Below are 16,724 nucleotides of genomic sequence, written 5' to 3'. Positions count from 1 at the left end.
CGCAGTAGGTGTCTTAATAGGATACACCCTTATGGCACCAGGCCCGTTATCAGCGATAACCAGCCCGTGTTTGTGTCCTTTCCGCGTTGTCTGGGACATAGGCCCAAACACATCGGCGGAAAAATTCGTGCCCGCTATGGGCACCGCAATTTGCCCTGGAGGTACAAATTCCGGTTTTGTGCCCCTTACTAGGGCACAGCGTTCACATGCCTTACGCACTGTGATAGCTCTTTGCCTAGCTTTTGGGATCAGCAAATCCTGCGTCCGCAGGTACTTGAGTAGCCTTTGGCTGCCCACGTGACCGAGACCCACATGAATCGTCCGGATTATGTGGTCGGCCTCGTCTTCGGGCACTTCCACCACCTTGCCTTTGCCCCACGCCATCGGCAGGGCTAGGCGCAGGCGTTTCAGCCCAACTGCATTGGCCAGCTGTCTGCGCTGGGCCAGGGCATCCACCTCCCGGTTCCCGGTGAAGTGGATGCCTTCTCCATCCGTATGGCTCTTAATCCATTTCCATGAGAGCCTCATGTTTTTGGATTGCTCTACTATAAGGGCCCAGAGTTCACCATGAGCCATGGGGCGGCCTGAGCTTGTCTCATAGCCTTTGGCTTCCCAGAACTCTAGATTCTCAGCCCCACCTTGGTAGCAGTAGTCACTATCGGTCACGATCAACAGCTTCTGGATATGTTTACCCCTAGCTGTGATAATTCCCTCTAGTATGGCAGTCACCTCGGCCATCTGGGCCGAACCGTCAATCCATCCTGAGGATGATTTCACGGTCTTGTCCTTGTGTTTAAGGACAAATGCCCATTTGGCCCGGTCACCGTCGGCCTTCTGCTGGCTCCCATCAGTGTACAGGACCCAGGGGGGTTCCTCCACGGGGGCCTGGGGCTTAGGCTTTGCTTCGATGGGGCATTTGGTGCCGGTGGTTATAAACTTAACCCGAGGGTCAGTAAGCATTCCGGCCCAGTGTCCCCACCTCTGCGACATGGCTCGTGACCCTGAGATAGTCCCCTTGGATGCGCACTGCAGTGCGGGGTACTCCGTGGTGACTATCACGTCTCGGTCTTGAGCGAGGTCTTTCAGTCCGTTCAAGAACTTGAATACTCCGCAGAGAATTCGCTCTTGGTCGGGATATCTCTGCTCTGGGCTGGAGAATTGCATGGACAAAAAGAGACATGGGGCTTTGCCCAAACGGTTCATGCACCTGAGAGTTATTCCCTCACCTTCCAGGCAAGGGAAAACCTCCAAGTGCTTCCCGGGGTCTCTTTTCTCCAAATCGGTGCAATGTTCCAGCACATGGGTTTGGAATATAGACCAGTGGGGTTTGGCGTCCGCTATCGGTATGTTCCGGTTGCGGGGGTTCTTACCCTGTAGTGCCTTTCCCTTGAGTCTATGTAGGGGTGCTGCCTTGGCAGCGTACCCCGGGACGTGGTTCATTATGTGACCACACTTTCCCAGGGCATGATCCAGGTGAGCCAACAAGGTAGGCTGGGGAAGGGCAGCGATTTGTTCTAGGTACTCTTTGCTGACCGATTTCCCAGTGTCTGTTATGTTGAAACCCAGATACCTCAAAGAGTATTTTGCGATTTCGCATTTCTTGAGGCCAATCTTGAGCCCTGAGGAAGCCAGACGGGTGACCACCTGGTCTAGCAGGTCAAGGTGCTCGTCTTCAGTCTCATTTGTCCAGTAAATGTCGTCCACATATACCGTGACATCCAGGCCTTTCAGGATGTCCTCAACGACACTCTGAAAGTGCGAGGGGCTAGACTTAAAGCCCTGTGGTAAAACGGTCCAGCCATAGGAGACTCCGTTCCAGGTGAACGCAGTTTTTTGGGTGGACAGTTCGTCTATTGGCACACACCAGAAGCCATTCTTCAGATCCAGACAGGACTTGAACCGTTTATTTGGCAAGTTCCTGGTTGTCTGCGCAATGTTGAACATTGACCTGGTATCCGAGGTCGACCTCGCGTTCAGGGCAATGAGATTATGTACTAGTCTCCATCCTTCCCCACCTGGTTTTGGAACCCCTAGGATAGGTGTGTTGGTGAGGGCGGAGTCCAGTCGCTTCAGTTGCCCGCCTTGCTCCAGCTCATCGATGGTAGCTGTGAGCTCGGCTTTGCACCGAGGGTCTACTCGGTGCTGGGGCTGTCTGTCTGGCACTCGACCCCTAATAGTATATGTATACTTGGGGTCGACCCTGCCAGCGTCATTCTTATGCGTCGCATGACGGCCTCTCTTAAGAATTCCTCTGATTCGGTCTTTCTGTTGGCCGTCCGACGCTTCCACAATCTTTTCAATCTCCTTTGCCACATCTATGGGACGCATGTATTTAAGGCTATATTTAATACATACGTTCTTAGGTGGCTCTGGGGTATCAAGACCGGGGAAAAGGAATTCCTTCTCATAATCATCTGAAGTTATTTCCTCCAGGTTGATCATGATCAGGTCTTTGGGGGCTATCAAGGGTTCTGCATATACGGGGCCAACGACCCCGTGTATTCCATGCTTGTCCCCCGTCCCCATAGTGGTGATTGAGCCATCACCTAGTTCCACCTCCATGGATCCCGTAATGGGAATACCTGTGTGCAGTGTTATTTCAGCCCCGGTATCTAAACGATACTGGTCTGTCCCTAACTGACACAAAAGTTTCCCATCTGACTCCCTTGTCTTGCTTGCTATAGCGTTCAACAGGGGTCGTTTGGTGGGGTCTATTGTCAGGTGTATGATAGCTGAGGGAGGCTCGGTCACTGTTCCTTCTCCTGTTCTTGAGCCTCGCGCGCGGCTCTTGCCGCCGCTCTCAGAGCTATCCGTGCCTCCTTCTCCTCCTGTGGGAGGGCGGCCCATTCTTCTGCAGGCAGGAAGGTCGGGACCTTCGGTCCCCCCTTCCCTGCCTGTTTCTGCGCCGGAGCCTTTTTCGGGGGAGCCTTTTTGGTGGCTCCCCGCTCCCCGTTTTTTGAATCCTTGGCCTCGGTTGTCTCAGCCTTAGGCTGGGTTTCTTTCCTCGGGGCCTTCTTGCCTTGCGGCTTGGGTTGCTCTGACCCTTTTTGATTCCCATGTTTTTTCTTCAATGAGAGCAGCGCCTTGGTCTGATCGTACTTCATACATTCAGTCCGTAGCTGCGCCTGTGTCCAGTGGGCACAGCCCACGGCCAGGTTTAGTCCTCCTGGGATTTTAGAGAACAACTTCTCCAGCAGGAGGGTAGCTTGGTTGATAGGCACGGAGCAGGAGATTTTATCGGCTGCAACAGCCAAGTTCAATTCCCCCTCCGCTACCAGGGTGGCTAATTCTTCCACCATCCTCTCTCCAGGGTTCACCCCGGGAATTCTCACGTCCATTGAGCTCAGGGACTCGAGGGAGGCCCCTCCGGGGACGTCCAAGCCCCTGACATGGCCCAGTATGCGGGCTGCCTCTGGATCGTGATAGAGTATAGACCCCTCAAATAGAGGGATTGTTCTCCGCAAGTAGTTTGCTTGCGTCTCGCCCGGGTCTCTCGCCGTGGTCAAATTCTTCATCAACTGCGCCTTGCTAAGGAGGTCGCTAACGTATGATTCTTCCCCTGAAAGGTGGCCTTGGCCCGAGAGCCGGTTCCCTTCCGGGCGAAACGAAGCACCCATTCTGGTGCTGCTTGTTATTGGGGTGGGTGCCAATCTGGAAGGAAATGAATATTCCCGCCTGGCTTGGTATGGGGATAAATCTTCCCTCATGGTTATACCGGGATCCGAGGGGGTGTTGTTGTAATGTACAAACCTCCTTGCAGGCTCTGCCATTGCCTGATCCCTCAGTATGACCTGTTCCCGCATCGCTTCATAACCCGCGTGCAGGTAAGCATCCTTGAAGGACCCGGTCAGGCCATGTTGCCAGAGGACTCTCTCCGCCGAGGGTGATCGCGCCAGTGCTCTGGCGGTTTCCCACTCGACAGGGTATCCGTCGCACATTTGTCCTGACTCGTTGCCCCTAAGCTCTCCTTCGTCCCCAGCCGGGACACCTTCGATACCCGTGGTCCAGCTAAGTCCACTGCGGGTTTGGAAGAGCTTGCCTTTCAGTGGAGATTCCACTTTTAGAGGCCTCAGTAGCCGGGCTTTGGCGTTCTTGTTCCTAGCTCTGGGAGGCGGGCCCCGAGGGTACATTTGCCTTTCCCTGGACCTGGAACGAGAGCCTGACCTAGACTCTGACTCAGAGACCGAAGAGGCCCTTGAGGATGCCCTAGACTGGGATTCCTCGTCCTCCGGCTCGTAGTCCGGGTCGGAGTCTTCCTCGCTCTCTTCCTCCTCCTCGATACGGGGGGAGTTCCGAACTAGAATCCCTGGGGGTTCAAGCGGGCGAGGGGCCTGCGGTGGCGGGTTGAACCGCACCCTAGGGGTCCCTCTAGTAGCTTGTCTACCCCTTGGGGGTTGGTTTTGGTTCTGCTCTCTCCGCGTGACGGAGAAGGAGCGGTTTGGGGTGCCTGGAGCAGAGCTCCCAGATCGGGACTCCGCACCGGCACTGCTTCTTTGGCTGTTTCGGCCCGTTGACCTGACGGATCCAGCCTCTGAAGCCTCGGCAGCCTCTCTGGCCCGTACCAGAGCCGAGACTGCCTCGAAGTCCCCATCGTTCACCAACAACCGAATGAACATGTTGTGTGTGTTTCTGAGGGAATAAATGGCGGCCAGTATGGCCTCTTGCATCCATGTCTTCCTCAAGCCTTGGACCTTGAATCTACCCCATTTCATCATGATCGCCAGTCTGTAGGGGTTACCTGGCGCTCCGGTCCCCTCGAAAGAGGACCGTGCGAGCAGTGCTTTCCTTATGTCCCGCTCCATTTTAGCCTTCTCCTGGTCTTTGAGGGCTCTAAGTTGTAGCGTGGATTCCCTAAGAGCCAGGTGGACTATTTTGGAGGCACCCGGGAGGATTCCCAGGCAGGGAGTCACCACAGGTATACCGGCATCCAGGTTGTATGGTATTCTGGCCTCCATCACGTCCTTTCGGAGGTTTCTGTATGGAGTACCACCTTTTCCTGTGAGATACGTCTCCCACTTTTCCGTCGTTGACAAAGACGTGGTTGTAAAGGTGAGTATTGCCCACAGGCCATGAGTGGGGTGTTCCACTAGGTCCCCATTTTGAACGTCGATCTCCATGGGGGTGTTCCTAGGGGGTTCCAGCACCACTCCCAGATCCTCGTTGGAGGGTCCGGGGAATGCCCCGTGATCTGACACCTCGAGTCGTCGGGATGTAGGTGAGACAGGATTTCGCTCCATAGGTATGGGCTGTTCAACCTGTCCCGGTGTTGAGGCGGCCAAAGGCCTCCCGAGGTCAGGTGATGACCTCGGGGCCTGTTCTGGCGCCACAATCCTTGAGGGGTCCAGAGGGATAGTTCCCCGGTAGAGGGGCGGTGGATCCCTGTGGGCGTCCCCTCTTCTCTGTGACCGTGTCTGCACCCGGCCTGTATCCTGGTATAGGGGACCGGGTGCCGGCAGCTGTCTAGGTGCCCCAACGGGGGCCTGGGGGGTTTGGAGCGGTGTGGTTCCGAGGTCAGGACCTCTCACCTCTCGAGGCTGCCCCCTAGGTTCCTCCGCGGGAAGTGGGCTTTGTGAAGGCCCTGCCGGGGGATAGGTGGTTAACCACACATTCCGGTCCTCCGGGGGAGGGCCTCTCATCCCATTGTTTTGTTCGCCTGTCATGGGCCAAGTTCGATTGGCCGTTATGCGGTGACTCTCCACCCTTTGTATGAGATCTTGCACCACGTTAGTCCTTCGGGCGTTTGCGAATGTGTCGCCCCACCCGTGCCTCTGGTGTGGCGGCCAGGCCTCCATCTGGGCTCGACGGAGAGTGTTAGCCAGCCATGCCTCTGGGACCAGCAAAGTTATTTCTAGCCGGTCGTCGGGCAGGCCTTGGAACATCTCCATAAAGCACCAAATGCTGAGGGCCTGGTCGTAATCCCACGTACCAGTTCCAAACAAGGTCATAACTAGGTTATAAACTTGCATGTCATAGGCTTGAGCAAAGAGCTTGCCATAGTATGCCAGAAGGGTAGACCTTTGGTCTTCCTCCCTGGTGCCTCTAGCAACATTCTGCATAGCCATGTTGATAATACCTTGATATCCTTTATGGGCAAGTTGGTATGGTGCACATACCAGTACTTCTCCATTCTCGAGTTTTCGGTTTGGTCTGGACTCCACTATGTTTCGGCACCATGTGGCGTAGCTTTGACCTGCACCGTGTGCTATGGCTGCCGCCATGCCCGCATTGTTGTCTAGGTACCTATTTGCGGGATTCACCACAAAGGGCCTGTTTCCTGCAGGCACGAGTTGTTCGAACCTTTCGGAGGAAATCTTTAGTTTCACCATTCTCTCGGGGGTTATGGTGTGTGTCCTGGCGGGGATTTGCCAGGAGAAAGTGTCCAGCACCTGAGGCGGCGGGGGAAGTCTCCCCTGCAGCTCAGGTTCAGCCTGTTCCCCGTCGTTTGTCTGGGGATCCCATTCTAGGCCACCGGTCCCTGTGGGGCCATGTAGCCAAGGAAGGGGGGCTGTAGCGTCGGCTCGCGTTGCTCCCTGATTCCAATTCAGCAACGTTTGGAGATCAGGATATGCGCTCCCCGTACTGGATTCGTAACGGGCCGCTTGTCCTCCGCATGTGTTATGCAGTACTACTGGGGCCATTACGCCCATACTGTCGTAGGTACTGCTGTCAATGTCCTCGTCCCACGAGTCCACCGATGGGGGTGCCATGGTGCCAGTCGAGGGAGTAGGGGAGGCAGGCCTCGCCCCGCCAACCGCTCCCGCAGGAGCGTTGTCTGTGGCGGTGGGATAGGCAGAGTCCATGCCTGAAACTTTTTAGGTTGGTCGCAAAGGTTGTTATAATATTATTAGATGTTTCTCAACTGCTATTTTATCTAGTTCCTAATGGAGATGTTTTTTACCGATTACTGGCCGTCTGCTGCGCACACAGACCTCCACTTCACTATGTTCAAAATCTCCGACGCTCCGGGGAGTTTTGTGAATAAAAACACTTAAGCCTTGATAATATTAACTATCCTTTACTTCTGTAGTAATAACTATATTCCAAGGGTCTCTCGGCTATTCTTTATGTGGCGGTGGACACGAATTTAATTAATCAATTACTAATCAATAATCAATAATCAATCAATGTCCACCCAGGGACGCCATGTAATGAGCTCGGAGCTACTGAATGCCCTTTCACCTTAAAGCACTCCTCTAAGCCGCCCGGAACCCTCCGTAAGCTTGCTAGGCCCACAAAGTTACCAGATCTCTTTTTAATAAACACTGTCACTAACACTACACTATACCTTTAAGTTAACACAAACAGGTGTTATAACCTTTCTCATTTGTATAAACCTACTATTACTGTATATGCACCTATTACTGTACGAATACAACTTTCTCTGAATAAAGACTGAACTGTCTATGAAACCCTCTTTAACTGGTGAATATTATTACTATCTACAGCTACTTTATTTTATAGACCAAGAATATTGCACCTCTCTTGAGAAATGTAGACCATAAGTCTGGATGGAGAATGCCAAAACCACAAAGACAATATAAAGTGTGAAACTGTTACCTTGTAGCTTTCTCCCAGGGACTGTTTTTTGGAGAAAAGCAGCTTGACTTATTTAATACAAAAGAGCCCACTGCGGACAAACTGTCCGTCCGGTTAGGGTTGGGAATTTGTATTTTATTGTCTGCCAAGCATACCCAACTGACACCTGCCCGCGCAGGGTCAGTCACTGAGAAGGTGAAAGACTTTTAAATTAAGAAAATATACTTGTTGATTCTTACCAAAAGTCTAACTCAGCTCCAACAGCCAGAAGTTGCCTTGAGTGCCCTGAGGTGCTAACACCTCTTTCCCATGGAAGCGGAACTTCCCCGAAGGGAAGTTAAAAAGTCAAAACCTTAAAAGTTGTAAACTCTGGAAAATGAATTCAGACAGACACCAAGCAAAAGTGAATAAAAAGCTTTTAGTGAAGTAAAAACAGTTACAAATTATAAGCTCACCAATACAGAAATTGGTAATGAAAATCAAAAAGAAGTACAGTATGTGTACTTAACTAAACAGAGTCAAACTCTCTCTAAGTAGACAGAAAAGAACTGCCCAGAGCTACGGATACACAGCCTTTTATAGGGTGCTCCGCTACAACATCTCAATAGAGTTACACACACACAACTTCAGTTTAGCACACACACATTTGGCACGCGCTTGTGCACGTACATGCATGAACATGCACGATGTTTCGCAATGGAGACAGTTGAAGGCCAGACCAACTCCCCAGTCCACGTGAATTTGGGGAGTTCTCCGGTTCACATGTTAGAAGTCGACATGTTGCCCTTTACTCCCTCAGGAAGCGTTATCTCATGTTGGCAATAAGAAGATAACGGTTCGTTAGCGCGGTACAGGAATGTCGGGGAGTCAATGATACCGCCTGGCACCATCTACAACCCCCCCTTTTCCACCCCAAGTCCAAGGCCGTGCCTCGCAGGTGCAGGCAACGAAGCGGCTAGTGTAACCAGTATGTCATGTTCTAACTATGAGTACATTCATTTTTTAACCTTTACTCATGTCAGTGAAGAAACCACGTATATATGTAGTTCTTACATGCACATACAGTATATCAGAAATACAGCATACATTATACAGTATATCAGAAATCAACAGCCTATGCTTAAAGGAAGCTTTTCTACATTTGCAGTATATATGCATCTACAGTACTAGCACACTAACTGCATAATAAAATGTATGTCCCTTTTTGTTGATTAACATATGGAGAATATATTGGGCCATAACATTACTTCTTCACCAGCTCACTGGCGAGGAACGTGGTTGCGTTTCTCCTTCCTCTTCCCGGCCTGCTTCTCCTTTGGGGCAGAGGTCACAGGGGTTGTAGGTGCCTGGGCTGGAGCCTGCACTGGGGCAGGTGCTGGGTACAGAGGTTGCAGGTTTTGCATGGGATAAAAGGCCATGTGAGGCCCAAGCTGTGCCACCGGAGCTTGCATCTGCTGCAGAGGTTGTTGTTGGGGTGGTGGAGGTGGTGGCATGGCTTGGCGATCCGCAGTGGCAGTGGGTCCAGGTGACTGCTGTCTGTCTGAGCCCACAGATCCTCTGCGCTTCTCCTGGCGGTTGTCTCCCTTGCGGCGGGCATCGCGGTGGTCACGGTCATTGTAGTATGGCTTGAATGACCTGGGTGCCACACCCTTGGGGTCACGAGCAGGTGCTCCGGGGCCCCTAACAGAAATTAACCAAAAAGATTGGAGTAAGTTCCCCTGTTTAGTTATAACAACTCCCAGAGTGGGTTATCTGACACAACAGGGTGTGCCACTCTGGTTTGAGTGCTTTCAGTGGCGAGATGCGCTCGCAAACCAAGTCCTTACAGGGCTCTTGTTTCCAGAGCCGGAGCGGAGGTCCATGCTGTCTGATGAACATTAGAGCCGACACACGTTCTGTATGCAGTCACAAACGGAGTGATGTTATTATTAGGTTCATCAAACTAAAGCCGTGCTCGCATTCTGCCAGGCTGCATGGGATGAGCTGAGCATATTACAGTTGACTAGTGGCACAAGTGTGCGTGGAACGCCTCTTCCTCTCAGTGGCGTCAGTTCAGAAAAAGCTAAGGTATGGCAACATGACTGGTGTCTTGAACGCGCGCGTTCAAGACACCAGTTATGTTTCCATACCTTATCAACAGGCATCATTCATTTATTTTGAGAAGTACATTTTCCTTTTTCCCCCCGTTTCTACGGTTTCTTGGGCGGGATATATGGCAGCCTGGAACGGTTGTTCAAGTGCAGCTAAACTTGGCATGTTAGTAAATGTGCCACAATTAACAATAAGACATTGCACCTGTGCAGCTGAAATGTGGAAGTGAGCATTTTGTAAAAACTTTGCATTTGTAGTTATTTTACTGTATTTTAACCAAGGGGCAAGTTCTGCCGATTTAAAATGACTCCAATACGGAAGTAAAACTTCCTATGATTGGCCGCTAGTTGCGCTGTTTCCCCCCCCCCCCCGGTCGGTTGCAAAAAGAATTGTTCTCCATTGGATCCCATTCATTTTCCCCTTTGTGTTCTAGCCTTAATTAACATTTTCATGAATACTTTATGGTTCCTATCGCTAGTTAAAAATTGCCTTTCAATCACCATCATATGCGTTTTGTCGAAATTTGGTCAATTTATTTTAAAATAGATGATAAAGTTGCAGGGGCGCGGCTGATCCCAGATCAGCCTTTGCCCACATCAGCTCACCAGCGTCGGTCGTAATGCGACGCACTGTTAGCTTGTAGGTCGGTTTTCTTTGTACAACGGCGTATAAACATTGTTACAATATAAAACTATTATACAAACCCAGGCTACACTGTACAATATAGGCAGACGCTCTTAATCCAGAGCTATTAAAATGAGCGAGGACATAAATAAACACACATATAGGCAATTCTGTATAATTATAGGCTATAAATGTTAAAACATCGTTTTTGTTATAATTTATTTAGTCTTATAGGCATATCAGCCACACGACTTGGTATTTATTTATTATGAATTAAGGCTATACCTGCCCGATTGTGTAACAACTTATGAGAGCCTATATATAATGCCACCAAAACAATGCGTCTTTATTTTATTTTTCTCGTCATGATTTGTGCAAGTATGGCGTGCCACATCAATCCGTGATCGACATGAGCCTACAGATTATCAGTGGCCACTGCCGCCACTCACTGCCAAAATAGCCTATGTTCTAAGCCAATGGAAGTTATGGAAGCCTATATTATTTTATGAACTCGTCTTTAACATTGGCATATGGCATTCTTGATAATTTGTCATGTATGCCCACCACAGACTTACTTTACATTAGGCCTACTTCAGACCATTTATCAAATATTTCATGTAACATTTTGGAAACTGAAAACAGCACTTTTTACATAAGTTGCATGTCCTGCTATCCTGTATCCCTTGGCATACCTCATACCTGTTGTTGGAGCCAGCTGAGTATGGGAGATCTTGGTCGGGAGCTCTTCTGGAATTTGAAGTTGGTCATAGTAGGCTTCGGCGACGTGATGTTATGGCAATTATCTGGCTTTTTGTAGGTTTAGAACGGCTAGTATAATAATGTATTTCCCCCAAGTAACCACTCGTATATAAAGTGGTATAGCATATAATAGAATATAAAACTAAACAAAAGAAACACTCAACATTTAGCGCCTCGCCAAATGGTATTAATTAAAACATTTGAAAACGACAGGCTACAGTATAATTGTCACAGTCTGCACGTCAAACAAAGTTAGCACTTACATTCACACATACAAATGTCACACAAATTAGCATAGGAACGCACACAAATAGGCATTGGTTGATCTCACATTTTATTTCCAAAATATAAACCAGAATGAAATTGACTGAATCAAAGAGGAGGAATAGGCTGAATGATGTAGGCTACTACTGTAAATACCTCAATCAAACAAAAATGACACAAATCAAGCGCATTTACGTTAGCGATCGCTGATTGAAATAACCTCATACTGCATAATGTCAGCTCAATAATTAGTTCACGAATCAATTCATTAATCCAGCTTCTCACTACTGTAGCCTAGCATGTCACAATCATAGACTGTAGTCACAATGGACAATTCATATGCACATTGCATCCATTCCTATACATTAATCGCATTGTTAACATAGGTGTCACATTGACATTGTTGACAGCTTTTGTTAAGAGGTGTGAATGAAAACTATTAGTGCAACTTCAGTCCTATAAACATCACAAATCCCTGTTAATAAATATGAATAAACCCATGCATATTTATCTGGACGAATGCCTCTTTGCTTTGTGAAAAGTCTAGTGGACAACTGGATTATTATTAGCTCTGGTCCATAGCGTTAGTGGAACTGCACGGGCACTTTCAAAAGTAGAGTCCTCAACAAGGCTTCCAATGCGGGGTACAGAGTCCTAGACGGCCCGGTCAGGTTAGCGGCGGCTGCAGTCCAAACTTTCGGTGCACAAATCTCCGTAGTCCGTGGTAAAATAAAAAAGTTTTTCGGACATTTACTGTCACTGCGGTCCGTCTGTGTCAGCCATACTGGATTTGTTTTTCGCTGGCTGGCTTGTGGGCGGTCCACGTTTTCTTCTTCGTCTGCTATATTTTCGGCAGAGGTCAACACATTCTCCCGAGTATCCTTGCGTTGCACGTGACCGTTGGCAGCCAATAGCATCTCTGGTGCCTTTACAATTCTATTTATTTCTATGATGGCGACACCCATTTCAAGGCGTGGAAAAGTGCCATTTGCGCTGCATAGAAACCAATGGCGTCGCTTCGTCCATATTTTTCTACAGTCTATGATTTTAACAACATAATAACCAGCACAGATAGACAAAGAGACATTCATGTATTTATATTTAAAAGTAACTTTTATTTCCTCCCCTGAACCCAGGGTATGGCAGCTGCATACCCCTGCCATACCCAATTGACGCCCCTGCTTCCTCTACATCCTATGTAGTCCTTATAAAGCATTCACTGTAGCTGCGCATTGACATCACGAGTTCACGACCAATAGAGAGATAAGCTAGAAGTCGCACAACGCAATATTATGCTGTTGTTACAAATTTGTTGTCTTTAAATGTAAAACAAAAAGCACTTTTACCCCTGAATTATTTTTGGGGGGGTTAGAGAAGTGTGGGAACGCCGTTCCCATGCGTTCACCGTACTGGTCTGTAAGTGACACAGTGTCTCCCTGACAGATACTTGTACTGGTCAGACATAAGTGACAATAACCCCCACATAGAGAGGATGGGGATGGACGGCTTTAACAGGACGGTCATCGTGAAAGATAAGATCTCCAAGCCCTACGGCCTGACGTTAGACTACATCAACGATCACATCTACTGGACCAACGAGAAGAAACACATTGAGTTTGCCAACCTGGATGGAACCAACAGACACATAGGTAACACACACACACACACACACACACACACACACACACACACACACACACACACACATGTGCGCGCGCGCACACACACACACACACACACACACACACACACACACACACACACACACACACACACACACACACACACAGCTGTGAGGACAGCATCTACCCATTTACTATTAGTTATAATTATTCATTTGACTAGTGTTATATAACATTATTTATAATACTTAGTTGGTTTATCTTATAATATTGAGACTATTTTGGTTTTGTGTGTCCATAGTTGTGAGTCAGGACAACATCTTTTTTATCACTGTGTTTGAGGATCACATCTACTGGAACGACAGAGGCTCCATCTACAGAGCCAACAAGACTCATGGAACCAACAAGACCACAGTCATCAGCAACCTGAACTATCCATTAGACCTCCTCATCTACCATCCCTATAGACAACCTGAGGGTCTGTACCTCCTACTGTATACACCACTCTCATTATTACTCTACATTATTGTATCATTTCATCTGTAATGAAAAGTAATTGTATCTGTCATAATCTGGCATCACTATCCTGGTCATTTTTATTGTATTGAGCCTATCATCTATTTTACCTACGAAAAAGTATTTAAATAGCTGATCTACAAGTTCACAACACAAAACTTATAGAACAGCTATTTTCACTATGAATACTTTGCCACATAGTTGTTCTTTGGGTCCTACAGGTTTCTAAAGCTGTGTAGAAACATATAGGTGTGTGTTCTCATATTCATTCCATGTGTGCATGTTTTCTCCACCCTGCAGTGTCTGGTCATCCATGCCAGAGCAACAATGGAGGCTGCAGTCACCTGTGTCTGCTCTCACCTGGAGGAGGCTACAAGTGTTCCTGTCCCACCGACTTCTACTCCTACTGGTCAGCTGACGACAAGCAGTGCATGTCCAGCTGCACTGCCAGCCAGGTGATACATGCCTTATCCCTAAACGTTTAACAATAGTTTTTACTATTTCAATTATTATTTTTAGATATTTCATATAGTTGATCTACAAGCTCACAATGTGTTGATGTAGATTGGCTATTTGAAGTATTTGTAAATGTTTTTCAAAATAGTACAAAAAAAAAGGGGGGGGGGAAAGAAATTTAGGGATAAGGCATGGACGAAAATATAGCTCTGTCTCATGTCTGCTTTTGATGCATAACTGATTCTAAGCACAATCCTATGTCTCCCCCTTCAGTTTGTTTGTCAGAACTACAAGTGTATTCCATTGTCATGGAAATGTGACTCAGTAGATGGCTGTGGGGACCGGTCAGATGAACCTGCTGACTGCTGTGAGTAGAGACTGAACAATGACTTCTATATTCATGTAGTATTCTATTGTAATCGCAATTTTTATTAGGTCCCGAGCACACACAGTGTGAGGTCCCTATCGTAATTGCAAAGATTATTAAAGCTGCAAGCAGCGATGACCGGGCCCTCGCAGCTCTACCCACGTCACAAGGGGCAGCAGCCAATCAGAAGAGGGACGGGGCTAAGCTGAACCAATTAAGCTGAAGTACTCTGAAACAAGTCAAATACTCCACCCACAAGTCTGTACGACAAACGGTTGACGAGATAAACCCAAATAAAGTGTCGGCCAATCAGAAGAGGGGGCGGGGCTAACTTAAACCAATTAAGGGGATGGACTCTGAAACAAGTCAAATTACTGCACCCACAAGTCTGTACGACAAACGGTTGACGAGATAATGCCAAATAAAGTTTCGGACAATCAGAAGAGGGGACGGGGCTAAGTTAAACCAATTAAGGTGAAGGACTCTGAAACAAGTCAAATGACTCCACCCAGAAGTTTGTACAACAAACGGTTGATGAGTAATAGCCAAAAAAAGGAACAATCAAGTATCGACCAATCAGAAGAGGGGGCACTTCTGTTTGGTGAAGGAAATTTGACGCTTCGCCACGGTCACGCCGTTTTACGAAAACTCACGATTCGCACAACTTTTCATCGTTAAGGTGTCTCGAGTATGCTGAGCGAATCTGAAGTTGATCCGATTAACCCCCTAGGAGGAGTTTGTTAAAGTGCGACGTTCTCTCTCTCTCTCTCTCTCTCTCTCTCTCTCTCTCTCTCTCTCTCTCTCTCTCTCTCTCTCTCTCTCTCTCTCTCCAGGGTCAGTGAGGTTAGTGAATGGGACTAGTGTGTGTTCAGGCAGAGTGGAGGTGAAGTCTGATCAGTCGTGGCTCTCAGTGTGTGAAGGTGACTTTGACCAGCAGGATGCACAGGTGGTCTGTAGGCAGCTTGACTGTGGACCTCCTTCAGTCCTCCAGGGGGCGCTCTATGGAGAAGTGGAGGCTCCAATGTGGACCAAAGAGTTCCAGTGTGAAGGCAGTGAGTCTGCTCTCCTGAACTGTAGAACCTCAGACTCAACTAGAAACACCTGCTCACCTGATAAGACTGTTGGACTCACCTGCTCAGGTAAAAGACACACACTACACTTTAGGATTGATTAAGTTCTTATCTATGATGCATTATAAGAATACTTGTTATGTATTACAATCTGTTCATAACACTGTATAACTATTATATTTATTGAAGCTCATAAATACCCGTGCTTCATAACAATGATCCTAACTTTTTATATAGACTTTTATGAATTGCTTTACGTCAAGTATAACTGCATCATAATCTGCTTATAATACGATGAAAGTACAGTTATAAGCACTTATAAGAACTCATAATGCAATAATAATCATTAGGCATAATAACCTACATAGCCTATATATTTTTTTTTTATATTTTATATATATACATATACTATATAATATATATATATCAATTCAACTTTTATTAGTGAACCATAGAAATACATAAAAAAAAAACAAGACAGGATAATAAAATCATTAGGTCAAATACGTCATAATTGATACACAAGCACAACTGTGTCCAGCATGAGTTAACGCTATGATTCACATAGATTGAAGGCAGCCTTGCTTTCCAAAACTTTATAAAAAAAAGTTATTTTGTCCTAATTTGCATAATAGAGCTGTGTGTGTGTGTGTGTGTGTGTGTGTGTGTGTGTGTGTGTGTTTGTGTGTGGGTGTGGGTGTGTGCGCACGTGCGCACGTGTGAGAGAGAGAGAGAGAGAGAGAGAGAGAGAGAGAGTTGAGTTGTGATTTTAGAGTTGATTACCTCTAAAGGACTGGTGCGTGTTTTACCTCATTGGTTAAAGTATCACACTATAAATATTAGTGTGTATGTCATGATTCATCATACATGGTGTACAGTACAATTCTGTTATGATGACACTCCTGCATGTATGGAGGGAAGAATTATTTCATGCTGCTAATGTTTATGTTTTAATGTTTTTCTTCTCATTCAGATTTTCCAGTGAGGCTGGTCGGTGGTCCAACCTCCTGTTCAGGCAGAGTGGAGGTCTACTATAAAGACTATTGGGGGACAGTGTGTGATGATTACTGGGATATAAAAGATGCTCAGGTTGTGTGCAGACAGTTAGACTGTGGAGAGGCTCTGTCAGCACCAGGTGGAGCACACTTTGGACAGGGTGGTGGAAGGATCTGGTTGGATGTTGTCAACTGTTCAGGCAGTGAATCACATCTAACACACTGCAGCCACGGAGGGTTTGGACATGAAGACTGTGGTCACAGTAAAGATGTTGGTGTTGTTTGTGAAGGTAAATATTTATTTGGTATCATTATTATTAACTGAACTGAATTAACGGAACTTACCACTTCTCAAACATCTGATGTGTTCTGTGTGTGCGTGTGTGTAGTGCGACTGTGTGCGTGTTGATGATCAAACACATTA

At 47.5% G+C, this 16,724-nt stretch overlaps 1 protein-coding gene across 1 annotated transcript in view; it reads left to right on the top strand.

Moving 5' to 3' along the window:
- Positions 1 to 16,724, top strand: part of LOC308280005 (scavenger receptor cysteine-rich type 1 protein M130-like) — a 54,397-nt gene that overhangs the window by 18,733 nt on the left and 18,940 nt on the right. Inside the window, exons 5-10 of the mRNA XM_080720245.1 lie at positions 12,718 to 12,923; positions 13,198 to 13,374; positions 13,713 to 13,867; positions 14,142 to 14,235; positions 15,069 to 15,374; positions 16,279 to 16,590. Coding sequence (XP_080576371.1) covers positions 12,718 to 12,923; positions 13,198 to 13,374; positions 13,713 to 13,867; positions 14,142 to 14,235; positions 15,069 to 15,374; positions 16,279 to 16,590 — 1,250 coding nt within the window. The remainder of the gene's footprint in view (positions 1 to 12,717; positions 12,924 to 13,197; positions 13,375 to 13,712; positions 13,868 to 14,141; positions 14,236 to 15,068; positions 15,375 to 16,278; positions 16,591 to 16,724) is intronic.

Source organism: Nannobrachium achirus, assembly GCF_963921795.1.
Source record: "Nannobrachium achirus genome assembly, chromosome: 24".
Taxonomy (NCBI): domain Eukaryota; kingdom Metazoa; phylum Chordata; class Actinopteri; order Myctophiformes; family Myctophidae; genus Nannobrachium; species Nannobrachium achirus.
Note: the sequence above shows the minus strand (reverse complement) of the source record. Positions and strands in the feature narration are given on the sequence as shown.